The sequence below is a fragment of the Lemur catta genome, chromosome 3 (genome assembly GCF_020740605.2).
Source record: "Lemur catta isolate mLemCat1 chromosome 3, mLemCat1.pri, whole genome shotgun sequence".
Taxonomy (NCBI): Eukaryota; Metazoa; Chordata; class Mammalia; order Primates; family Lemuridae; genus Lemur; species Lemur catta.
This window is the reverse complement of record NC_059130.1, coordinates 104,139,198-104,160,467: the sequence shown is the minus strand read 5'-3', so window position 1 is coordinate 104,160,467 and position 21,270 is coordinate 104,139,198. Positions and strand designations below refer to the sequence as shown.

The window sequence follows — 21,270 nt, the reverse complement described above, 5'->3', positions numbered from 1 at the left end:
AAGGTCACACAACTAGCAAGTGTGGGGCTGGGATTAGGAAACCTCCTGGATGGGATTCAGCTTGAGGGGAGGTCTGGAGAGTTCTGGAAAGGAAGGCAGCTTGGGCAGAGGCATGGGATCTGCTCAGGCCAGGAGAGGCCAGCCTGGCCACTCAGAGGGTGTCCTCGTGGCTGCTGTCCTAGGGGACCCGCCACCTTCACACGTGGGACTCGAAGCTCCCTGAGGACCAGCCCCACGTCTGTGCTCTGACCCTGGGGCTCCCCGGGACAGTCGCCCCTGACTGCAGCTGTGCTGGACAATACGGCCTGGCTGCGTCAGACGCTCAGGCAAGTCCCCGTCCCCTCTGGACACCGGTGCCCTCCCGATCCAGCAGCGCTTCCCAAACTGGAACTAGAATTTCTCTAGGGATCCGCAAAGATAGAAAAGAATACAATTCACTGGGCTATTTTCAACATTATCAAAAGCCCAAGAAAAATTATACATTTGCCCACCACCTGGCACGGCAGAGGCGGGCTGGAAGGCAGCATTTCTTTGATTCAGACCAAAATTATATCATCTTGTAAAATCCTAGTGGGTTCATGTGGAGTAGAAGCTGACTATTACACAGGTCTTTGATGACTAAAAATGAGAAAATGCACTTAGGATTACTTAATCTATGTAATTTGCTCAATAGGCACATCTTTTAAAACACGGGAGTCACTGGGGGAACAGTGGCGGAGGGGAGGTCTTTGAGGGTAATGACACTGGACGTAGCAGGTCCAGGTCTGTGCTCTCCCCTGCGGTCGCCAATAGCCACACGTGGCTATTTAAATATAAATTAATTACAATAAAAAGAAACTTAAAATTGAGCTGCTCAGTCACACCAGCCACATTTCAGGTGCTCAGTTGCCACATGTGGCTCCTGTCTTGGGCAGTGCAGATAGAACATCCCATTGTCACCGACGGCTCTGCCGGGCAGCGCCCCTAACGACTCCAGGGTTCGCAGCTGGGGACGGGCGTTAGGTCAGACAGACTGGGGTCAAGTCCATGGCTCTGCCTCCTCACTCTCTGGCCTTCACTATGAAATGGGACCATGACAGCAGCACCCCTGCTGGGCTGCTGTGAGGATTAAGTGAACTTCTTTGTGTGTAGAACTTAGCACAGGGCCTCAGCATCCTCGCTGCTCAAAAAACAGTGGTGACCACTATTGTGTTTATTCAGTCACTCCCCCAACAGTGCAGTCGTCCCTCTCTGAGGCTGGGCGGGCTGAGGCCTCTCTCCTCCCATCCCCAAGGCTGCTGGGACAGGCATGGTCCCAGCAGCAACGTCCTTGGTCCCAGCAGCGCCCTCGGCATGGAAGGCAGAGAAGACTCACCGGAGACCCGGAGACACCAGCACCAGGAGGTCCCACAGGTCCCGTGGCTCCTTTCACCCCTGGAGGTCCCTGTGTGAGAGAGGGTAGGGCAAAGGTTGCGGGGCAGAATTGGAAGCTAGCTATGATCCAGCAGGCAAGACGCATCAGACCAGGTCTCGGGCAGCAGTCTGATGGGCCTCCCTCGGCCCCCACGTCCCCTGGGCCCACTGTCAGGGAGCTCTGCAGCACTGCAGGCCCGATGCCCATGCAGGCAGAGGCTCACCTGGGCACCCTTCTCTCCAGTGGGGCCAGGTGGTCCCCGAGGTCCCGGAAGTCCCTACATATGGAAACACAATTAGTTACCCCTTACCTGCAGTGGTCCCTTCCCCTGCCAGCCTCCTCCAGGTCCAAGGCAGACGTACCTGAGTGCCAGGCAAACCCTGGGCTCCAGGCTCCCCCTGCAAGTCAGAAAGGGCCATGGGGCACAGCAGCCTGCACCAAACTGCCCCACTGGCCCTGCCCTGCTGACAGACCTGTCTGGATGAGGCATCTGCCCCCACCAACCTCAGGGGAGCTCCCAAGGAGACCCTGAGAGTCAGAGAGGTGGGGGTCGAAGCCAAGTCCCCGACAGAAGCAACAGCAGGCCAGGGCGGAGGCCTGAGCCCTGGTCCCAAAGCTGTGCCCTTGAGCATTTGGGGGCGGGTGGGAGTGGCAACTCGCTAATGAGGGTGTGGGGCGGGGCAGGCTAAGGTAAGGCTGGAGACTCACCTGGGGCCCCTGCGCTCCCCTTCCTGGAGGCCCTGGCTCTCCCTGGAGAGGCAGAAGGACAATCCCTGGTTCAAGGTTACCCATTCCCCCTTCACCCTTCTCCCAGCCCCTTCTGCCCCACCTTCTCCCTGCTTTTACCCCGCCTCCATTCGCCACTGCAGCCCCCGCCCCATGTGTCTCCCCTCGCCCCCTTGCCCCCACACAGCTGCAGCCAAGGCCTCCAGACTCAGACGCACCTGTACGCCCTTCAGTCCTGGGGGCCCTTGAACTCCCGGTAGACCAGGCTGGCCCTAAAAGGTACAAGGTGGCCCATGGAGTCCCCATGGGGGAAGGGGGACAGGAGGAAGAGAAGGCGAAGCCCCGGCAGGGAGGGGCCAGGGGGCAAGGCAACTCACGGGTTTACCAGGTTGGCCCACGCCTTCGGGGCCCTGATCTCCTTTGGGGCCCGGCTTCCCAGGCAGTCCCGCCATGTTGGTCAGCGCCCCTTGCAGGCTGGGGCAGGGAGTGCAGCCATCACCCTGGTCAGAGACAGGCACAGGCAGGAGCCTGTGAGCCAGGGCTGGCAGCCAGGAGGTAGCACAGAGGGGTCCTTGTGTCCCCTGAGAGCTCTGCCCCTTCGCTGCCCCCACCTCAGCCTGGGAAGTCGAGCAGGCCCTGCCGCTCCTGGCCTCCACCCAGTGGTCCCAGCACTACTGACATCTCCAGTGGACCCTGCAACCCATGCCTCACTGGTGTGCCACCTGGTTTCTTTTTGCTCGTGCAGTAAGCTGCACCCCCACCACCTGACTGACCTTTTCTCCTTTTGGCCCCGCAGGGCCCCGAACTCCAGGCTCTCCCGACAGTCCCGGCCGCCCCATGGTGCCCGGGGTTCCAGGGTCTCCAGGATTCCCAGCATCACCCTGTAAGGAGTGGGGTTCAAGGAGGGCAGGGAATGGGGCCCAGCTGGGGGCAGGTTGCCCTTCAGGATCCGCCGGGGCGGAGGGCCGGGGGCTGGGAGGGGAGCGGAGAGTGGGCACAGGCCACCAGGGAAAGGAGGTGGGAGGGCATCGGAGAGGAGGCGGTGCCCACCCACGTGCCCAGCGAGGTTCTCTCACCTTCTGCCCCTTCAGCCCACGCTCTCCAGCCTTGCCCTGAGGAGAAAGATGGCAGCACCACTCACTCACACTGGGCCTCCCTCAGCGCCAGCTGTGTCCGGCCAGGGGACACAGCAGCAGACAAAGCAGACGAAATCTCTGCTCCCGTGCCGTGAAGCAATCTCCCGAGGGTTAAGAGGAGAAGAGACTGTGCCAGACCCCGCCTGGGGGACCTGAGCAGGTGACCTCACCTATCTTTGTGCTTCAGGTTCCTCATCTGTCAAGGGGGGGCTGATAACAATATACAGAATATTTGGATCTGCTCGTGGGGCTAGACCAGCTGATATGTGCGAAGAAGCGTGTGGCACGTGGCAGCCACTGTGCCAGCGCCTGCTGCTACTGTTACAGCAGTGACAATACCGATAACCACGGTGGCAACTGCTGTTTCCCGAGTGACTATTATATGCTGCTCAGTGCTTCACGCACACCATTCCTACGCTTCACAACCACGCCATGCGGCGGAAGAAAGGTCCAGAAAGAAAAGCAACTTGCTCAAGTGAAAGATCTGGTAAGATGCAGAGCTGGGATTGGAGCCCAGTCTGGCTGGTCCTAGGCTGATGCTCTTTCTGGCCCATGCTGTGACCCCTCCGCATACTCCCTCCTACCCCCACCGCCCAGGAGGTCAAGAGACCCAGACAGGACTCCTCCCCTCCCGAGCCCTGCCTCCATCTGGCCTTACCTGTTTTCCTGGCAGGCCGAAGCCGGGAGGCCCAGGCTCCCCCTTTTCTCCTGCCGGGCCAGGCAAGGCCACCACACGGACGTCCCCATCCTGAGGGCTGGACAGGGCTGCGCATGGCTCACAAGGCTCCCCCTGCCGAGTGAGGATGCTGGGTCAGGGTGTCCCCAGGCCGGGTGCACTAGAGCCCGGCTTGGCATCTGGGCCCGGGGAATGCAGCTAGGCCTGACACAGCCCCTCTGCTAGGTGACAGGTATCTCAGGGGAGACTGAGGGAGATCAGGGGAGTGACAAGGGCAGCGCCAAGTCTTCAGGGGTATCGACACTGTGCTGAAGAGTCAGGCTTTGCCCTCCAGGCAGTGAGGAGCTGCAGAAGGCTCAAGGTAGAGCAAGATCAGTGTGTGCTTAGAAAGCTCACCCTAGCTGCATGTGGAGAATGCCCCAGACTTACCTTTGCCCCTTTGATGCCTGTTGGTCCCGCTGGCCCTGGTGGTCCCTACATGGTAAGAAGTCACACATGATGCCCAGCGTCTTCCTGGGCACTGCTGAGGCACAGCCCAGGCCTATCAGCTCCCCAGCAGAGGCGGTACCTCCCACCTGCCCTCCCCCGAGCCATTGCCATGTGAAACATACTTACCGGACCACCGGCTGGGCCTGCCGCCCCTAAATTACCCTGAGAGCAAAGCAGAGAATGTACAGTCAAAAGCGGCCCCCTGGGATATCTAGGCTACCCTCTCCTTTCCTGGCTAGGGAAACTGAGGCCCAGAGAGGGAAAGGGCTCTCCCGAGGATGCCTCAGGGAGTGTGTGGCCAGCAGGGCTAGAAGCCATATTTCCGCCCCCAGCCTCATGTCACAGCATCCCAGCCCCTCCCCCAGCCCTGACCCAGCACACAGAGATCATTTATTCATCTTTCCAGCAGCTATTCCCCGGACGCCTTTCCACATGGGGCTAGGTGCTGGGTACGCAGCAGTGACGCGTGCAGCTTACACACCTAGAACTTTCTGAATAGTGATTTTAAACAGCGCTGAGTGCTGTCGAGGATGTACACAAGGTGAGGAGGCAGAGGGAGGGGGGCGCCACTCTAGACAGGGTGGTCAGAGCAGTGTCACCAGTTACTGTCACAGAGATGAGGAAAAGGTCGGCGATGAACGGGGGGAGGGAGAGGACAAACGTTCCAGATGTTTCTAGTGGGAACCACAAGTACAAAGTCTGAGAGGTGGGAAGAGTCTTGATGTTCTGGAGCAAAAAGAGGGCCAATAAACCAGAGGAGGGAGAGAAGACGCAGATGAGTTTGGAAATAAAGGCAGGACAGGGCCGCCCAGGCTCCTGTGAGGCACGGGGGTGGGGGGGGGGTGCCTGTGGCACCTGGTCCAGCCCCAGAGGGACGCTAAGCAGGGGAAGAATGTAATGTGTCATCTGAGTTCTGCTACAAAGCCACAGTAGCTACCGGATGAAAAAGGAACCATTGAAGGGCTGCAGGGGCCACAGGCAGGCTGGACAGAGGCGGTGCCACCGTCCAGGTGAGAGGCGAGGGGGCCCCAGCCCATGGCAGTGGAAGTGAGAGAGGCAGAGGGGTTGAGGGAGGCGTCCCTGGCGGAACTGTCAGGACGTGCTGGTGGCTGGAGGGAGGGCTGATGTGGGGGGAAGGTGGAGAAGCAGGGAAGGGGCAGCAGGCAGTGGGGGTGGGGCACGGGGCAAAGGCTTCTCGTGAGAAATGACGAATGGGGTTGCCTGTTGGAGTCGAGTCTGCACACACCAAAGTGTTTCTCACACATGAGCACGCGTACACCCACAGAACCCCTCATCTGAGTAACACTGCGTTAGAAGTTCAAGGCTGTCATTTGTCGCCAACGCAACCGTAAATAGAAATATTAACAGAGGCGCTGAGATTGGGTGACCCAGCTGAGCAGTGAAGACCACAGGCTCTGGAGCCAGCCTGCCTGGGCTCAGTCCCAGGTCTGCAGCTAAATACCGGCCTGACCTTGGGTGATCTACTCAGCCTTTCTTTGCCTCCGTTTCCTCATCCACAGATGGGAATAATTCTGCCCCACAAGGTTTGGGAGGACAAAACAGGTTAATACACGTACAAGACTTGGAACAGTGCCCAGCACATAATAAGCGGTAAAGAAGTGCTAAATATTATTTTATTATAAGGTAGTCTTGAATGTGCTTAATAGTTTTAGATTATCATTATATTAAAAATAAAACACTAAGAAATTCTCTTGGAGAACATAGGGGCTCTCAGAAATAAGTTCTTTGACTCCAGTGTGCAAAACACTGATGAATTTATTTCACTGTGAATTGACGTCTGATCTCCTGTCTATACTGCCCCCATTCCCTACCCAGGGCCACCCCTCCCCTGCCACCCTGCCAAGAAGCCCTGGTATCCCTGACATCTAATCCAGGTCTCACCTTCTCTCCTTTCAGCCCTGTTAGCCCCGGAGCCCCGGGTTTCCCCTGAAAAACAACCAAGGCAGAGTCACAGCATCTCCCTATGCCCACCCCTCCAAGGTTCCCTGGGTCCCAGCATCCAGCCAGAAAGAGGAAGGCAAGATCGGAATTAGGAATCCCACAACCCTGGCTGGACAGTTTCCTCAATTAGACAGTCGGACACTCTGAAGTGCTAAGAGGAGGTCCCAGGGCAAGTAGCTTGGGCGGCACAGGGATGGAGGGAGGGACCAGGATGCAGGCCTGGGACAGCCGCCTCATGGCTTCTCTCCTGGTCCCTACCCTCAGACTTAGGACCGGGAAAGCCAGGGAGGTCACCAGCATGGCAAGGATGGGCTGGACCGGCTGGGGGAAAGCAGTCACTCACCGGGAGGCCAGGCAAACCAAAGCCTGGAGAGCCCACCTCTCCGCCGGCCCCTGCAGAGAGCTCAAGATGCTGCGCCCCTACAACTGTGCCGCAAGACAAGCAGGGCTCCCCCTGGGGAAGAAAGAGAAAGGTTCAGAAAGGCTCCCAGGTAGGCAGAGGAGGGCAGCAGGGGACCAGGGCTCCCTCACCTTCTCTCCTTTGATGCCTTGGATGCCTTGGATTCCCTGCAGGGAAAAAAGGTTTGTAAGCTGACACTGGGCACGTTGGGACGTCCCAAACTCCCTGGCCATATATAAGGACATCAATGTCACACACACACAGACCATCAAACACCCCACTGGGTGTTAATACATGTACACTGGTCTCATGGGGTTCAAGGCCAGCACCCCAGAAGCAGGGCTTATCAACCCATGTAACAAGCGGGAGAAATGAGGCCAGGCTAAACTACTCCGACAGGAAGTTCCCGCACATACCCGGTCACCTTTTTGTCCGACAGTTCTCAGGCGCTCCTGAAAGAGAGGGTCTGTGAGGACATGGGGTGGGGAGTCCAGGCCAGGACCCTAAGCCAGCCCTGCCCACTCCTCTCCTCCACCTCCAGCCAATACCCAATCCCAGGGCACAGCCTCACTCACAATAAGGGTGGGCTCCACCCCAGCTTGCCCAAAAGGCATCCTAGAGTCTCCTGGAGAGCCCTGGGAGGTTGCCATGGAGACCTGGGGTAGCACTCTAGCCCAGCCCCCAGCTCTGTGGGTCAGACCCCAGCCACCACTGTCACAGCTAGACCCTCTGCCCACAGTCTCTCTGTGGTCATGAGAAGTACCCAGTCCCTCTGCCCGATTCCTCTCTATGATCATGCCCCCAGGTTTCTTTGTGTGTGTTGCGGGGGTCCCTCAGGCACTCACCCTGGCTGGTGCAGGATCACCTGGTTCCCCCTTGGGCCCTGGCTTTCCAGGGAGCCCCACAAAGTTCTGGGAGCCTTCAGGCAGTGTTGGGCACACTTCACAGGGGTCACCCTAGCAGAAGGGAGAGACCGTGAGTGGAGAGGGTGGGGCTGAGATCCCGGGAGGAAAGGAGCCTGCCGTCCACACCAACTCTAGACATCAGGAAGGACAGCGCCCTACCCCCAGCATCAAAGTGGACAGCAGGAGCCCTGCAGAGACTTCCTGTTCAACTGACTCATTCGCTCAACCTAGGATTCTCAGACATCACAAAGCTACATCCTCCCAACAAGCTGTAAGAAATAACTGTGTCCCATTGACAGGTGAAAACTTGCGCTGAGAGAGAAGCTAATTGACTTGTGGCATTCATAATGTGTGTGTGTGGCAGAGGCAGGACTTGAACCCAGCTAACCCCCAAGCCAGGCTCTTTATGTACCAATCACACCTGCACACCACAGGAATAAAGAAGGGTGGGTGTCCCTGAGGAAGGTCCAGCAACCCGGGGCTGCTGATGCTCAGTGTCACCTGCAGAGCGGGGCTCCCATTCCCACCCTGACCTGGGGCAACCAGGCCTGGGACTCACCTTCTCTCCCTTCATCCCCGGCTTCCCCTGTTGGAGAAGAGGCAGCGGGCATCAGCCCAGGGCAGAGGGCTGGTGTGCCCACAGAGGGCCCGAGGACCCAGCCCCTCCCCCTGGAGGCCTTGGAAGAGCATGTGGCCATGACACCCTCCCCTCCAGACCAGGGTCACTCACGGGTTTCCCACCAGGGCCTTCCTTTCCTGGAATCCCAGAGCTGCCCTGTGGTCAGAAGAAAGGTTAAGGGGGACCCTCCTGGCCGATGTGACCTCAGCCCATTCCCCTTCCCCATCGGGTCCCCTCTCTGGGTGGCAGGACAATCTCTGCCAACTCTCCCATCTCCATTTGGTCCATTTGGTCAGTAAACCCTCCTTCTTGGTGACAGTCCTTCTTCACATCTAACCCAACCCCTTCTGGGTTGCAAAAGAAGGAAGAGTATGGGCTCTTGTGCAGCAAGTTAGAAGGTGATCTGAGTGACCCCGGAGGAACCACAGCAGTCAGACAGACAGACAACAGACATTTCAAGGCTTTCTGCTCATCAAGGCACAAGGCCCTAAAATGAGCTTGGGCCCTCTGGTTAAGGCCACTCTGGTCATTACTAGACTAGACCCACCCACCCCGTGCCTGGAACGCAGGCAGGCTCCCGCCCCAGCAGGCGCAGGGGAGGACACTCCCCCAGCTAGGGGCACGGCCTCCTCAGCCACGTGCCCAGCCTCCTCCCGGGGACATGCTTGCTGCCCCGACCCGCTCTCCTCTCCCCTCCTGCCATGCATCAAGTCCCCCATGGGCCGCACTCCTGCCTCTGCTTACCTTGTCACCCTTAGGGCCTGGTGGGCCACCTGGATCCCCCTGAGGGCAGAAACAGGGTTAGGTGGAAGTCTCCCAGGGGCCTCTCCCTCACCCCTTCCTCCACCCAGGACCCTGAGAAACACCTTAACTCCTGCGCCCCTGGCCAGGGCGGGAGAGAGGTCCCTGAGAAACGGACAGCAGGAGAGGCCAGGGGGTACTCACCGGGGTCCCAGGCAGTCCTATCCCAGGGGGCCCAGGGCGGCCGGGGGGCCCGGGCTCTCCTGCCAGCCCCTCAGGCCCAACAAAGCCAGGATCTCCCTGGCACAGACATAGGTGCACGTGAGACAGCGGCCGCCTCAACCCTGCCACCTCCTCTCCACCCCACGGACGCCCACACTCACCTTCTGCCCTTTGGGCCCAATGACACAGATCTCTCCCGGCCGGCCCTGTGGGGAAGGGGCAGGGTGTGAGAACCGCTGAGCTCCTCCCACCCCGGGGCAGGTAAATACCCATCTGTCCCACCTCCCTGCCTCTCCGCAAGCCAGAGCCCACCCCAGTGCCCCAATGTCATCACATGTCAACCCCAGGGCCTTAGAGGTCAGGGCTCAGAGGCTGGGAGCCAGGAGACACCGAGCTCCCACCCCCACACACCCCACCCTGTTCTCCTGTCTGACCCAGGAGAGGGGCATAGGGCCATGGGTCAATCCCAGCACTCCGCCATCCCGCGCTGGGGTCATGGTGGGGGAAGGGCCCTGAGCTCCGTACATCTCGGCCTGGCTTTCCCGGCAGGCCCGTCGTGCCTCCATCGCCCTTCTCGCCTTTCTGCCCCTGGTGGAAGGAAGAGGCAAAGTGACCAGGGTTGAGAGAAGGGACTGGAACAACCAGGACAGCTCTACTGGGGAAGGGACAACTGCCTTCTAGACCCCTGGTGTCTGCCTCCCCGGAGGAGAATGGCTTCAGTCACCACAAGAGGATAGACAACAGGAAGAACTTCCAGACCAGCCAGGCCACTCTCTGGGACTGGCGGGTATTTGGACAAGGCAGGAAGGGCTGGGTCCTGCCAACTCTGCGCACTGACAGCACCGCTAGGAGGACGTTGGGCTCCTCCTTCCTGTGTTTGTGGGGCCCGCAGACCTCCCGACACCCACTCCGCCAGTCCAGGCCTGTTACCTTCTGGCCTGTGGAACCCGGGAGTCCTGAGGGTCCCTGAGATGAAGGGGGGACACAAAAGAAGGGGTGAGGAAGGGAGGGTGAGGCTGGCCCAGGCCCCCCACCCCACGCCCTACCCCTGGCCCCACACTCACCAAAGCTCCTGACTCCCCCTTTTCTCCCTTCGGGCCTTCTGCACACTGAACAGGGAGACAAGGTGTTGAGAGGGGCCCAGGGTCACCCAGTGGGCTGCCAGGGATGCAGCCCTCTCCCCAGGGGCTGCCCCATAGTGGCCCGGAAGCAGGCCTCACCTCCAGGTCTTACCTGAAGCGGGGCGTCCGGGGAGATTCGAACACAGTCATTGCCCTGGGGGTAGGGAACAAGGGATCAGGGGGCCTCCTGGGTGGGGTCGCCCTAGACCTGTTGTGAGGAGGACAGGCCCAGGAATCCCACATCCCACAGTCCCAAATGTCCCTAGAAAATAGAAGCTTCCACACACTAACCCCTAGAACGCCCCTGGCCCTCAGCCCCAATTTGGGCCAGGCTGCGGGCTTTGGGCCGAGATAATGGCTCATGGCTCCCCTGCCCCAGGGCACAGCTGGGAAGGGTCCTGCTGTGGGCACAGCCGGGGCACTTACCCGTGCTCCCTTCTCTCCCTTGGGGCCTGATGGGCCAGGCGGGCCCTGCTCACCTTTCCCTCCCTGTGGGTGAAACCAGAATGGAGGCTGGGGACACACCGGAACCTCAAGGAAGCGGCCCTCACCCCTGGTCTCCTCCAGCCATCCAGCACACACGGGTGTGCAAACATGCACATGCACAGGCAGTGCCCAGCCCACCCCAACCCCCAACACGCACACGGCATCCATCCACATGCCCCAACCCAAGAGGCTGCATGTGGCAAATCTACAGTGGCAAGCAGAGGGCACACCTTCCTCTACACCCATGCCCAGGCACACCGCCCACACGCCGCACATCTAGAGGCATGTGGACTCGTGCGCATGGACAGACATGTGTAGAGTGGCAGAAACCCACCATGGCTGAGTGTCGGGCTGCCTGAGGTCAAATCTTGTGCCTGCTAGCGTGTGAGTCAGGGCAAGTCATGTCACCTCTGTGAGCCTCCACTTCCTCATCAATAAAATGGGGTTCCCAAGCACATACTCCCTCCCCATCACATACAAGCTCTGTAGTCCCATTAGGCTGACAGGTATATGAGTTCAACCCAGCCCCATTGGGCCATGTGCATGAAAACATGCGTCCTAGAGATGTCTGTAGCCACACCCACGCGCTATCACTCTGACACACCCAATCACACACACGTGGGCACAGCTTGGCCTCAGTTTCCCCTGAAGTAAAATGATAGCTCTCGCCCCAAAGGATGAGAATCAAGGGGCCTCAGGAAGGTAACAGATGTGCACAGGTGTGGCCCAGGGCCTGGTGCACAGTAGGACCTTAGGAAAGGGCAGCTCTTAACATGTGTACACACACAACCCCCACTCTCTCCAACACACATACACCTAATCACCCCACACATGTAAGGCTCCAGTAGTCCAGATATAAACACACAGCCACAGGGTCACGTGCTGTGGAATGAGCTGGGACCACCAAAGAGGACAGCAGTGTCCCTGTTCTCTACTAGGACTCACCTTAGGGCCAGAGGGACCAAGTGTGACCTGAGGGGACAGAGGAGAGAGCATTACATCTCAGGGAGGGAGAGAAATCCAGGGGCCCAGAGAGGGTATGCAATTTAGCCAGGGTCACACAGCATGGTGGCAGGATCAACAGCCTGAATCCCAGCCCCTGCTCTGCCTCCCAGGTCAGTCCACATGCTGACTCTATTTCCTGAGGCTGTAAAACTTGCAGAGGATCTAATCTGCCTTCTCTAACTTGCCTGGCTTTGGCTAGCCCCGTCCCTCAGTTGCTAGGATAACATGGCTGCTCAGTTGCCATGGTTACCCCTGCACATCTGTGGACCGTCAGCCTTACCAGATTTCATGGGGGGCTGGATTGAAAGAGGGGCAGGAAACAGAGGGGTACTTCCTGGTATCTCCCAAAGTTGGGGGGCTTGGAGCTGAGGGGAGCTGGGGTTGTACCCTGGAGGCACCAATGTGGCACATCAATTCAGAATGGCAGGTCATGGGAAACTGGGGACTCATGCTACCCATGGAAGAGGCACAGGTGGGTACCAGCTGGGCTCACACTAAGCTCCTCTCCCTCATCCTTCTAGACCCCCAGAGGGAGGCTGGGCCAGGGCCAGCTAGGGAGGCGTATGGGGCCCCGAGCCAACATGTGGCTTTTGGGATGTAACCCAAAGTTACAGTGCGGGGCTGTGTAACCCTGAGCAGCCCTTCCCCTTCTCCAGGCCCCCGAGAGGATGTGTGAAGCCTCCAGACAGAGCAGGCCTGAGACTGCGGGGACTGCAAAGCTGCGATCAGCAGCCACGGCCCTGATCCCACCACTTCCACCCTATGCCCACTCCACCCTGGACCCAGCGCACGGCCAGATCACAGAGGAGGGGGCGCGCTCCCAGGCAGCCCTGGCTTGGTGGGGCCAGGGCTGGGGTTCAAGCCCGGCTCTGGGAGACAGGCGGGGAGGGAGTGAGAAAGTGCACAAAGACCCCCTTGTCCTCAACCAGGAAGCTGCCACACCAGCTCTGGGCAACACCCATTCCCAGCCCTCGCCCACTGCACCCGCACCCCCGCCATTCACTCACATTGCGTTCCTGGGCACCAGCAACACAGGGTGGGCACTGAAAGGGAAGATGCAGCCGGGAGGTCAATTCTGAGCCCTCCTCCCGCCCTCACTGTCTACCACCACCAAGCCCACGGGACATCACAGGGATCTTGGGTGGAATTGAGGGTGGCATGAAGACAGCAATCCTAGAAAACAAGCCTCATGCCTCACTTTCCACCAACCCAGACCCACAGCCATTTTTCAGATGAGTAAACTGAAGCCCAGAGAGGAACAGCAGTGGGCCCCAGGTCACATAGCATGTAGGGACAGAGTGAGGCTCCCAATCCAGGGATACCGTGGCTGGGGGCAGGGCTCTCCCTGTGATGGCTGTGGCCATTTGCTGTCAGCTCGGCAGGAGTGTCCTCCAGGGCTAGGCCACCAACCCCAGCACTGGGCCCCCACGCAGTGCTGGGAGCTGTGCAGTCATCCTGCACGCCATGCCCAGGCCCCGAGCCCAAAGCCCGGCCCAAAGGATTATGCTGACACCTCCTCAACCGTGCCCGTCGTGCCAGAGCCGATGGGAGGCTCACCTCAGCGCCTGCCGCCTCCCGATGGGCCTGGGAAGAGAGGGGACGTGGGAATGGGCAGGGAGCTTGGGGGATCAGGCACTGCTGCCAACACCCCCACCCGAGAACCAGCAAGGGTGGGCACTCTAGTGAGTGCCAAGCCCTGCGCCTGTCTCACCCTGTCTGTCTGTGCTTCTCAGAGCTGGCACCTACACATCCTAAGCTCTGTCCAGGAGTGGGGGCAGGTGGGAAGAGAGTGGGGGTGGAGTGCCTTATCCAAGGGGGTTACAGAGGGCCCCTCCCCCACCCTCCGCATCTACCTTTGCTCCCCTTTCTGCCTTCTGGCTGGTTCTTCCCGTCAGCTGGGCATCCACCTGGGCAGACAGGCAAAGGGGAACCCTTCAGGAGGGGGAAATTCTGGGGTTCACACTGGAAAGGAACACCCAGGCAGGGGCAGGGACCCCAGGGACTCTTCAGCCTGGGATCTGGCACCTCCAGGTTATCAAGGGCCTGCTCAGGCCCCTGAGGCCACCCCCACAGCCCCCCTTTCTTCTCCCACCCATGTGATGTCGGAGAAAACAAGGCCGTGAATCAATAGGGTCCTGTGTTCCTGCAGCCGAAGGCCGGGCAGGATGCCTGGTGGGCAGGGAGGCTGCCCAGCCAGGGGGCGGGCTGAGGGAGGAACTGGGCTTCCCTGCCACCTCCAGAGAGCCTGGGCTGGGCAGGGCAGCTGGCCATGGTGCTGGGCATAGAACCCATTGAGCATTGGCCAGTGCTGGGCCCAGGACAGTGAGCCAGCCCTGGGGAAGTGGTGACACCCGGCCTTCAACCCCAGGTGTCTCTGTCCTGAAGAAACTGCCTTTGGGGTCGAGCCTGGTCCTGCCCTCATCAAATGGGTCTGGGTGGCATCAGTGAGGGGCTGGGCAGTGCCAGAACTGGATGGGCAAGCTCTCAATGCCAACAGGTAGGCAGGCACAGGGTTACCCAGTGGGCTGTCTCTCTGCCTCCCTGAATCCTGTAGGGGCAGTATGCAAGTAGGTAGGGCTTCCAGTTGGGCACATGGCCAACTGACCCTGGTGGCAGATCTCAGTCAGGTCAGGGGAGGGGTAGTCCCACTTGTGCCAGCCTGTGGCCATGTCTGCCTGCCCTGCCCACCTACCTTGCTGTTTTGAGGCTCTTCCAGGCAGAAGCAGCGGGTGTAGACCTTGCCCTCAGTTTGTGGATTGATCTCGATGAGCTCATTGTTCTGGGTGTCCCGGCGGGCCTTGGAGGTCTCTGGGGGGCACTGCTCGATGTGGGGGAAGGGCTGGTGTCAGTACAGAGGCAGACTCATGCTAAGACCTCCAGGCACCCCCTTCCAGACCCCCATCTCTAGCACACTGTGTCCCTGGGCAGTGCCCCAACCTTCACCAGCTACGCCAAGGCCGAGCCACTCACCCCTCCCGGTAAAATCTCACAGCAGCCCTCTTCCAGCACGAGCTCCGGGTCACAGTAGATGTGCGCCTGCTGAAGGTCAAACTGCAGGGGACACGTATGTCAATTTCACTTCATTGTATCAAACAACTCTGTGTCCTGGCCCCCAGTGAGGCACAGAGATGTCTCTGCCCCAGGATTTGACCTCAGGGTGTTTCTGCTCTGCCCTGGGAGACATCAAAAATACGGTTGTCACCAAAAACAGAACAAAACTGCACGTGCAGGAGAGTGGGAGAGGCAGCCGAGAGGAACAAGGGAGGAGGAGGTTCCCTTCACGCTGGGCTTTGAAGTGCCAGTAGACATTCAGCAGATGAGAGCGCAGGGAAAGGCATTCCAGGCAGAGGTAACAGCACAGGCAAAGGCATGGAGGCATGAAAGAACTAGGTGAGCTGGATGACTAGGATGGAAGTGACCAGAGCCGAGCTACACAGAGAGATATAAAGGAAGACGATGCTGCAGGCATTTATAAGGTCCAGATCGTGAAGGGCCTTGAATGCCAGGTTAATATGTTCAGGCTGCATCTGGAGGCCAATGGGGAGCCACGGGAGGATTCTGAGCAAGGGAAAGCCCTGTTCAGTTACAGACTCTGGGATGCTCACTCAGGCTCCTAGAAGGCAGAATGGGAGGTTGGGGCCCGACCCAGCACTCACCGAGACGGGCTTGCCCTGCTCAGCATCCAAGCCCAGAAACACATGGCCCACGGGCTTTGTGGGTCGCCGGGGCCCTAGAGGCTGGGAGGAGGCTGAGATGCAGTCCACATGCACAGAGGCCACGCGTCCAGCCACGCTCAGCATCAGCTTATGCCAACGGAGGTCGAAGAGCTGGGGCACCAGGAAGATGCAGGACACAAAGTCGCCATCCTGGCCCCGGGCCCGGAGCTCCAGGCTCTGCTCTTGGCTGTTGACTTCCAGGGAAATCTGTGTGGTGTTGGGAAAAGGGGCAGGACAGATTCAGAGATCCAGAGCTGTAGCACGACAAAGCCAGGGGCCTTCAAGCTCATTTCACAAGAGGGGAAACTGAGGCCCAGGAAGGGAAGAAAGCTGGCAGGGGTCAGGGAACAGTACATCCTAAAAGGAGACAGGTCCTGGTGGGCTGGGGGTCGCCTTGGCGGTGTGCGCTGGATGGAGCAGGAAGACCCTAGAAATCACAAGCTGGGACAGAAGGTGGGCGGGACTGGTGCTACCCAATGCCTCAAGAATAAGCAGGGTGGGGGTTCACCTGTGGATACCCATCGCCATCGGTCACTTGAAAGAGATACCACGTATTCCGGTGGGTGTGTTTCTTCAGCAGCAGCGTGAGCACCAGGGCAAACTCCTCGGGGAGGCCCCGAGGGAACACTCGTCTGCAGGGGGAACAGGGAGGGTGCCCTGAGGCTTGGCGGAGGGCCCAACAGTGCCTACCCTGGGCCCTCGGGACTGGTGGGCCTCCCTCGGACGCACACAGGGACACGCTCCAAGCGTCATATACACACTCATTCATCCTCCACACCTTTATCGGGTGCCTTCCACGTGCCCGTGCGGGGCTGGCCACTGGGCGTAACAGTGGTTAGGTACAGAGAGGTGCCTGCCCTCACGCAGCCCTCAAGTCTGATGGGGTTGGGAGGACTTAGACCGACAATCCCCAGAATGACTATTTCACTACTGCATGCAACTTTGGTTAAGTACTTCCAAGGAATCCAGGATGCCCTGGGGTGAATACCTGGGGTGGAAGAAGAGAGGCCCCAAAGCAAAAAAAGATGGAAAGGGTTCAGAATGACTACAGCAGCAAGAAAGAAAGGAAGGAACACTTTGGGAGTTGATGTCAGAGAGGACAGACCACCCAGGGACCTGTGGGAGTTCGGACTTCACACGTATGGGTGCACACACACACGTGCACACACACACACGTGCACACACACACATGCACACACACACGTGCACACACACCACTCTTGCCAGCTTCACACTCATGTCCTGTGTTCTCACAGTGCCCATAGGATGCAGACCTGTTCCCACCTACCGCTAGCTAGAGACAGGGGAGGGACAGAGGGGATGTCTCCCAGGCACCCCCTTTCAGACCCCCTGCAAGCCCTAGAGGTGGAGACCAGGTTGACCCCTGGCAGGGGCGGGATGAAATGACCCACAGAGGGGCCCCACACCCGGAGTTGCCGGGGAGTGTGGCTGAGGTCAGTGTTGATTCCCGGCCGTCACACTACTGCCTTTACCGTGTGGGCTGGGTCAGCGGGGCGGCCCCCAGCCGCAGGATGAGTGGCCCCTTGGGGTTGCGGATCTTCTTGATGGCAGATGTCTTCAAGAGGCTGAGTCTACGGATGAGGTTGAAGCCTTGCGGGGAGACACCAGGTGAAGAGCTCAGCCAGGCGGGGGGGAGGGGTACAGACCACTCCCCAGAAGAGGGTAGAGGGGGACAGTGGGATGAAACGGGCACTCACCAGTCACATTGGCTGATAAACCGCTACTGTGTTCCAGCTTGAGTCCTTCCTGCTGAGAAGGTGGGCACTGCTCACCTGGAAGGGAATTGGCAGTGGAGCGTTAGCTGGGCTCGGGCGAGGCAGCTTCACAGCAGGGCTCCTGGGAACCTGGGAAGGAAAAGTGATAGCCCCCCCCCACCTGGAGCCTGCTTTTACCGCTTGCCTTCTGGCCCTGGCTACGCAGGCAGCCAGGAGGGCCCCCAGCAAGCAGTTGGGAAGACTGAGGCCCAGAGATGAAGCCTGGCCCAAGGCCACTAAGTGAGTCAACAGCAGAGCAGGACCAGACTCCAGGAACCCAAATCTTCCAACTACAAGTCAGGGGCCAGGCCAGCAAGGGAGAGAACAAAAGAAACTCTGTGCAGCCTCAGTGCACAGATGGAGGGGGGAGCTATGTATGTACGGGCGCCCTCGCCACGATGTACACCCAGGTAGGGGATGAGGAGCACTTCAGGGGTAAGGAAATGTCAGGTTCATGTACCCTGTGTTATGTACAATTGCATATGTGTGAGTTGGGGATGCCCGTGCCACTGGGGATGACATGTGCAGCTGGTACACATGTTCTCAGCAAAGCATGAGGTCAAACTTCTTGCATCCAAAGCAGACAAGCATGCTAGACTCAAGTTTGAGCCAACAGTCTTTTTACCTGAATAACTAACTGTCCTGTGAAACAGTGAGAGGAGACTAAGGATCTGAGGAGACCACAAGCTCCAGGCAGGATATATTAAGAGGGTAAGGGCCCCTGGAGAAGGGGATAGCTTAACTCAGGTCTCCAAAGCCCCGAAAGGACAGGTGGGCAGCCATGAGCCTCCCTCTTCCTGGGGCTGACTGAGTAAAAGTATTGGGGGAGGAACTACAACCAGACATAGAGAAGCCAGGATCAAAAAGGCCTTCCCATCAACGCAGAGGGAGGACAAGACAGTGAAGACAGCTCCTGGAAGCTGGCATTGGACTCCCTGGCTAGCCTTGTCGGAAGAAGGAATCCTGGGTCCCTGGGCCCAGTGACCCCACTGGAGTCTCCCTCCCCCAGGTCCGGCCAGAAAGACCATCACTGTCTTCAGCATCACAGCAGCAATGGGTGACTCACCCCTTGGCAATGGGCCCAGATTCCTTACACATGTTGAAATTCTCTGCCCCATCCCCCCAGGGGACCTGGTGAGGGAGAGGAGAGCAAAGCTCATGCACACACATGAAGAAACACGTACATGCACACACACATGCAGCACACGCAACCGGCAGGCGGTCACACACCAGTGCACAAGCCCTCTCGCTTTAGCACCTTGGTTTTTCTGCCTCTTTTAGCTGGATATGGGGTCTGGGAGTTCTGTTCCTGCTTGGCGAGGTGGCTGGGCTACCGAGCCCAGAGGGCACCCAGCAGGGCTGGGCGAGTTGCCCGGTTAACTTCCCCTGGCTTTGGGCCCTGGAAAGCTGCACCCTCTGTCTCATCCAGAGTCTGGGCCTTGGGGCGGGCCCTTTATTGGAGATCCAGGGCCAGCCCTGGAGGAGGAAGAGCACGTGAGCTGGAGGATGGACTCTCCAGCATGAAGAGGATCAGAGGGGGTCGGGCCTCTTTGGGGATGCAGTTTCTTTCTGCAAGGAAAGCTCACTGCCTGCTCCCACCACCCTGCTGGCCCTACCAGCGATGTGAGCACAGAATAGGTTTATATGTTGGGGAAGGGGGCTGTTCTCTCCCACACAGAGACACAGGAATTCATACAAATGACTCTGAAATGCAAGCACAGAGCTGCCCAGAGACATAAACATATGCAGAAATACACACACACTCTCCAGCTCACCTTGCACAGACTCCAGTGTGCAAACACCTCAGGCCACCCTGAGCCCAGCCCCTAGACTCTCCCCTAAATGGCTGCATGACTGCACATACATGGTCATATATGTGCAAAGACCCCAGCACACCAGGGAGCCAGCCACAGGGCTGTGGCACTCTAACCCTCCTGTGTCATCTCACCTGCATTTGCCCCATGGCTGAAGGTAGCCCAGAGACCGAGCAGCCACAGGCCAGGAGCCCAAGATACCCACATCCTGGTCCAAAGAGGTCAGCTACAGCCACAGCACCTGAAAACCACAGAGACCGGGAAGAGGGATTCCTGAGTTCACATAGCACACCTCCACACCTGGGCCAGTAGCGGCCAGCCCATGAGGCCCAGGCACTAGTCTTGGGGTGGCAGGAAGTCTGGCCAACCACAGGCCTTGGGCTAGGATTCGGGCAGGGGTGATATTCAAAATATTTAACCACCGGTATGGCACAGACAGCGACCAGGCAGGGCAGAATTCTGGCCGGAGCACTGAAACAAGGTCCAGGCAGCATCTGGCTGTGCCAGTGCATAGTTGCTGGATTGAGAAGAGGTCTAGAAGGTCCTAGAAGGCCAGGGAAATTGGGATAGTGAGAGGGCTTCAGGCAGAGGCTATTCATTAAGACACTTGGAATATTTTAACAGCTTGGGCCCTGTGCTGGTATATGCCAGCCTAGTGCCTGGCTAGCTGCACCCAGCTCAGCCCAGGCAGCCCTGCCAGGCACCCCCAAGGGCAGGGGCTGATGACAGGGCTGAGTCTCCTGGCAGGTATCCTAGGGCTGTGAATGGGCCAAGGAATCTTCCCCCATGGGTACTGTGGGTGGGAGAGCAGGTCGCCAGGGCTCAGGACCTCATTGCCAAGCCCCCTGCTGATGGATGCTCGTCTTTTAGTTTTATTAAACCCTGATGGATGGCCGCAGATAAATCGATGCAGGCTCAGCAAGCGGCCAGCAGGGCCATACATCATCTGTGCTCCCCCAGGACAGGCAGCTCACACGCACTAACACAGAGCGATGCATGCGTCAGCGTAACATACTCAGATGCACAGGTACACATACATGCAGACACATACGTGGCACCAGCGTGCATACAAACATACCTGCACACAGGCATGCTCACAGACATATCCAGACACACCAGCTTGTACATACACACATGCACACAGCCAGCCCATGACCACCCCTCCAGCAGGCCTTCTTCTTGGGAAGTTCTTTAAGCAAGTCTGACCTCATTCTTTCTGACTGTAAAGGAATCTACTGCCCCTCCCTCAGTTGTGGATAGGGAACGAGAACAGAAAGGACCCCTCACCCCAATATATTTGGAGATATATTGGACTCCAGCCCCTTTCTCCCTAGCATAGAACCATGCCCCACCCTACTCATCCCCCATCCTCGTGGTACATACATCCTACCTCTCAAGCCCCATCCCGGCCTTCCCCTCCCGCCAGCCAATGGAAGGGCTGCCAACTGCGGGAGGCATGTGGGTACATGTGGAGGCGTGAACATGGATGTGCTCGGGTCCCCTTCCGGCTCCCAATCTCTGGCCTCCACTCCCCAGGTCCCAGCCAGAGTGGAGAGCTACAGGGATAGAGAGAGAGAAGCTTCCAAGGAGATGTCCCACCCCAAGACAGAGGCATAGATTTGGGGGCAGGAAGAGTCAGAACCAAGATGGAATTTAGAGCTCATCCTGCTATAAAGTGACTGAGGCCCAGAGAGGGGATGCCACTTGCCCCAGGTCACACAGCAAGTCTGGGGCAGAAAGGGCCCATCAGTCCAGAGCCCTGAGGCAGCCCACTGCGTCTCCACTTACCGGTGGCCTGGGATCCCCTCAACTCACTGAGCAATCCAGGAAGCCCCGGCAGCCATCCAGGGGAAGCAGGGCCAGGGTTCCTCAGGCCCTCCGGGGGTCCTCCATCTCTCCCTGACGGCCACTGGTCCCCAGCTTCCTGGCCCTGGATCTCTCCCGGCTGAGTGCTGCCCGGCGCACGCCTGCCGGGACTGCCGGCCACTCCGGGTGGGGGAAGAGGGGCGGTTCCAGGGGGCTGGGGGCCTGCCAGGGCCGCTAATGGAACACAGCTGGACCAGCCGCCAGGCAGGGGAGGAGGA

The 21,270-nt window shown here is 58.9% G+C and overlaps 1 protein-coding gene across 1 annotated transcript in view; it reads right to left on the bottom strand.

Annotated features, from left to right (window-relative positions):
- COL16A1 (collagen type XVI alpha 1 chain) overlaps window positions 1–21,059 on the bottom strand; it is a 48,952-nt gene extending 27,893 nt beyond the window's left edge. Inside the window, exons 1-38 of the mRNA XM_045548430.1 lie at window positions 20,975–21,059; window positions 19,321–19,427; window positions 17,316–17,390; window positions 17,091–17,208; window positions 16,106–16,229; window positions 15,538–15,804; window positions 14,852–14,932; window positions 14,574–14,699; window positions 13,735–13,788; window positions 13,439–13,465; window positions 12,889–12,924; window positions 11,822–11,848; window positions 10,817–10,879; window positions 10,503–10,544; window positions 10,334–10,378; window positions 10,200–10,235; window positions 9,795–9,857; window positions 9,431–9,475; window positions 9,252–9,347; window positions 9,051–9,089; window positions 8,418–8,462; window positions 8,247–8,273; window positions 7,628–7,738; window positions 7,199–7,234; window positions 6,914–6,949; window positions 6,726–6,836; window positions 6,323–6,367; window positions 4,547–4,582; window positions 4,361–4,405; window positions 3,914–4,045; window positions 3,196–3,231; window positions 2,893–3,000; window positions 2,497–2,619; window positions 2,338–2,391; window positions 2,102–2,143; window positions 1,756–1,791; window positions 1,617–1,670; window positions 1,355–1,423 (exon numbers count right to left, since the gene is read on the bottom strand). Of these exons, the coding sequence (XP_045404386.1) occupies window positions 1,355–1,423; window positions 1,617–1,670; window positions 1,756–1,791; window positions 2,102–2,143; window positions 2,338–2,391; window positions 2,497–2,619; window positions 2,893–3,000; window positions 3,196–3,231; window positions 3,914–4,045; window positions 4,361–4,405; window positions 4,547–4,582; window positions 6,323–6,367; window positions 6,726–6,836; window positions 6,914–6,949; window positions 7,199–7,234; window positions 7,628–7,738; window positions 8,247–8,273; window positions 8,418–8,462; window positions 9,051–9,089; window positions 9,252–9,347; window positions 9,431–9,475; window positions 9,795–9,857; window positions 10,200–10,235; window positions 10,334–10,378; window positions 10,503–10,544; window positions 10,817–10,879; window positions 11,822–11,848; window positions 12,889–12,924; window positions 13,439–13,465; window positions 13,735–13,788; window positions 14,574–14,699; window positions 14,852–14,932; window positions 15,538–15,804; window positions 16,106–16,229; window positions 17,091–17,208; window positions 17,316–17,390; window positions 19,321–19,393 (2,583 nt within the window). The 5' untranslated portion in view covers window positions 19,394–19,427; window positions 20,975–21,059. The remainder of the gene's footprint in view (window positions 1–1,354; window positions 1,424–1,616; window positions 1,671–1,755; window positions 1,792–2,101; window positions 2,144–2,337; window positions 2,392–2,496; window positions 2,620–2,892; window positions 3,001–3,195; window positions 3,232–3,913; window positions 4,046–4,360; window positions 4,406–4,546; window positions 4,583–6,322; window positions 6,368–6,725; window positions 6,837–6,913; window positions 6,950–7,198; window positions 7,235–7,627; window positions 7,739–8,246; window positions 8,274–8,417; window positions 8,463–9,050; window positions 9,090–9,251; window positions 9,348–9,430; window positions 9,476–9,794; window positions 9,858–10,199; window positions 10,236–10,333; window positions 10,379–10,502; window positions 10,545–10,816; window positions 10,880–11,821; window positions 11,849–12,888; window positions 12,925–13,438; window positions 13,466–13,734; window positions 13,789–14,573; window positions 14,700–14,851; window positions 14,933–15,537; window positions 15,805–16,105; window positions 16,230–17,090; window positions 17,209–17,315; window positions 17,391–19,320; window positions 19,428–20,974) is intronic.
- Between the last annotated feature and the right edge of the window lie 211 nt (window positions 21,060–21,270).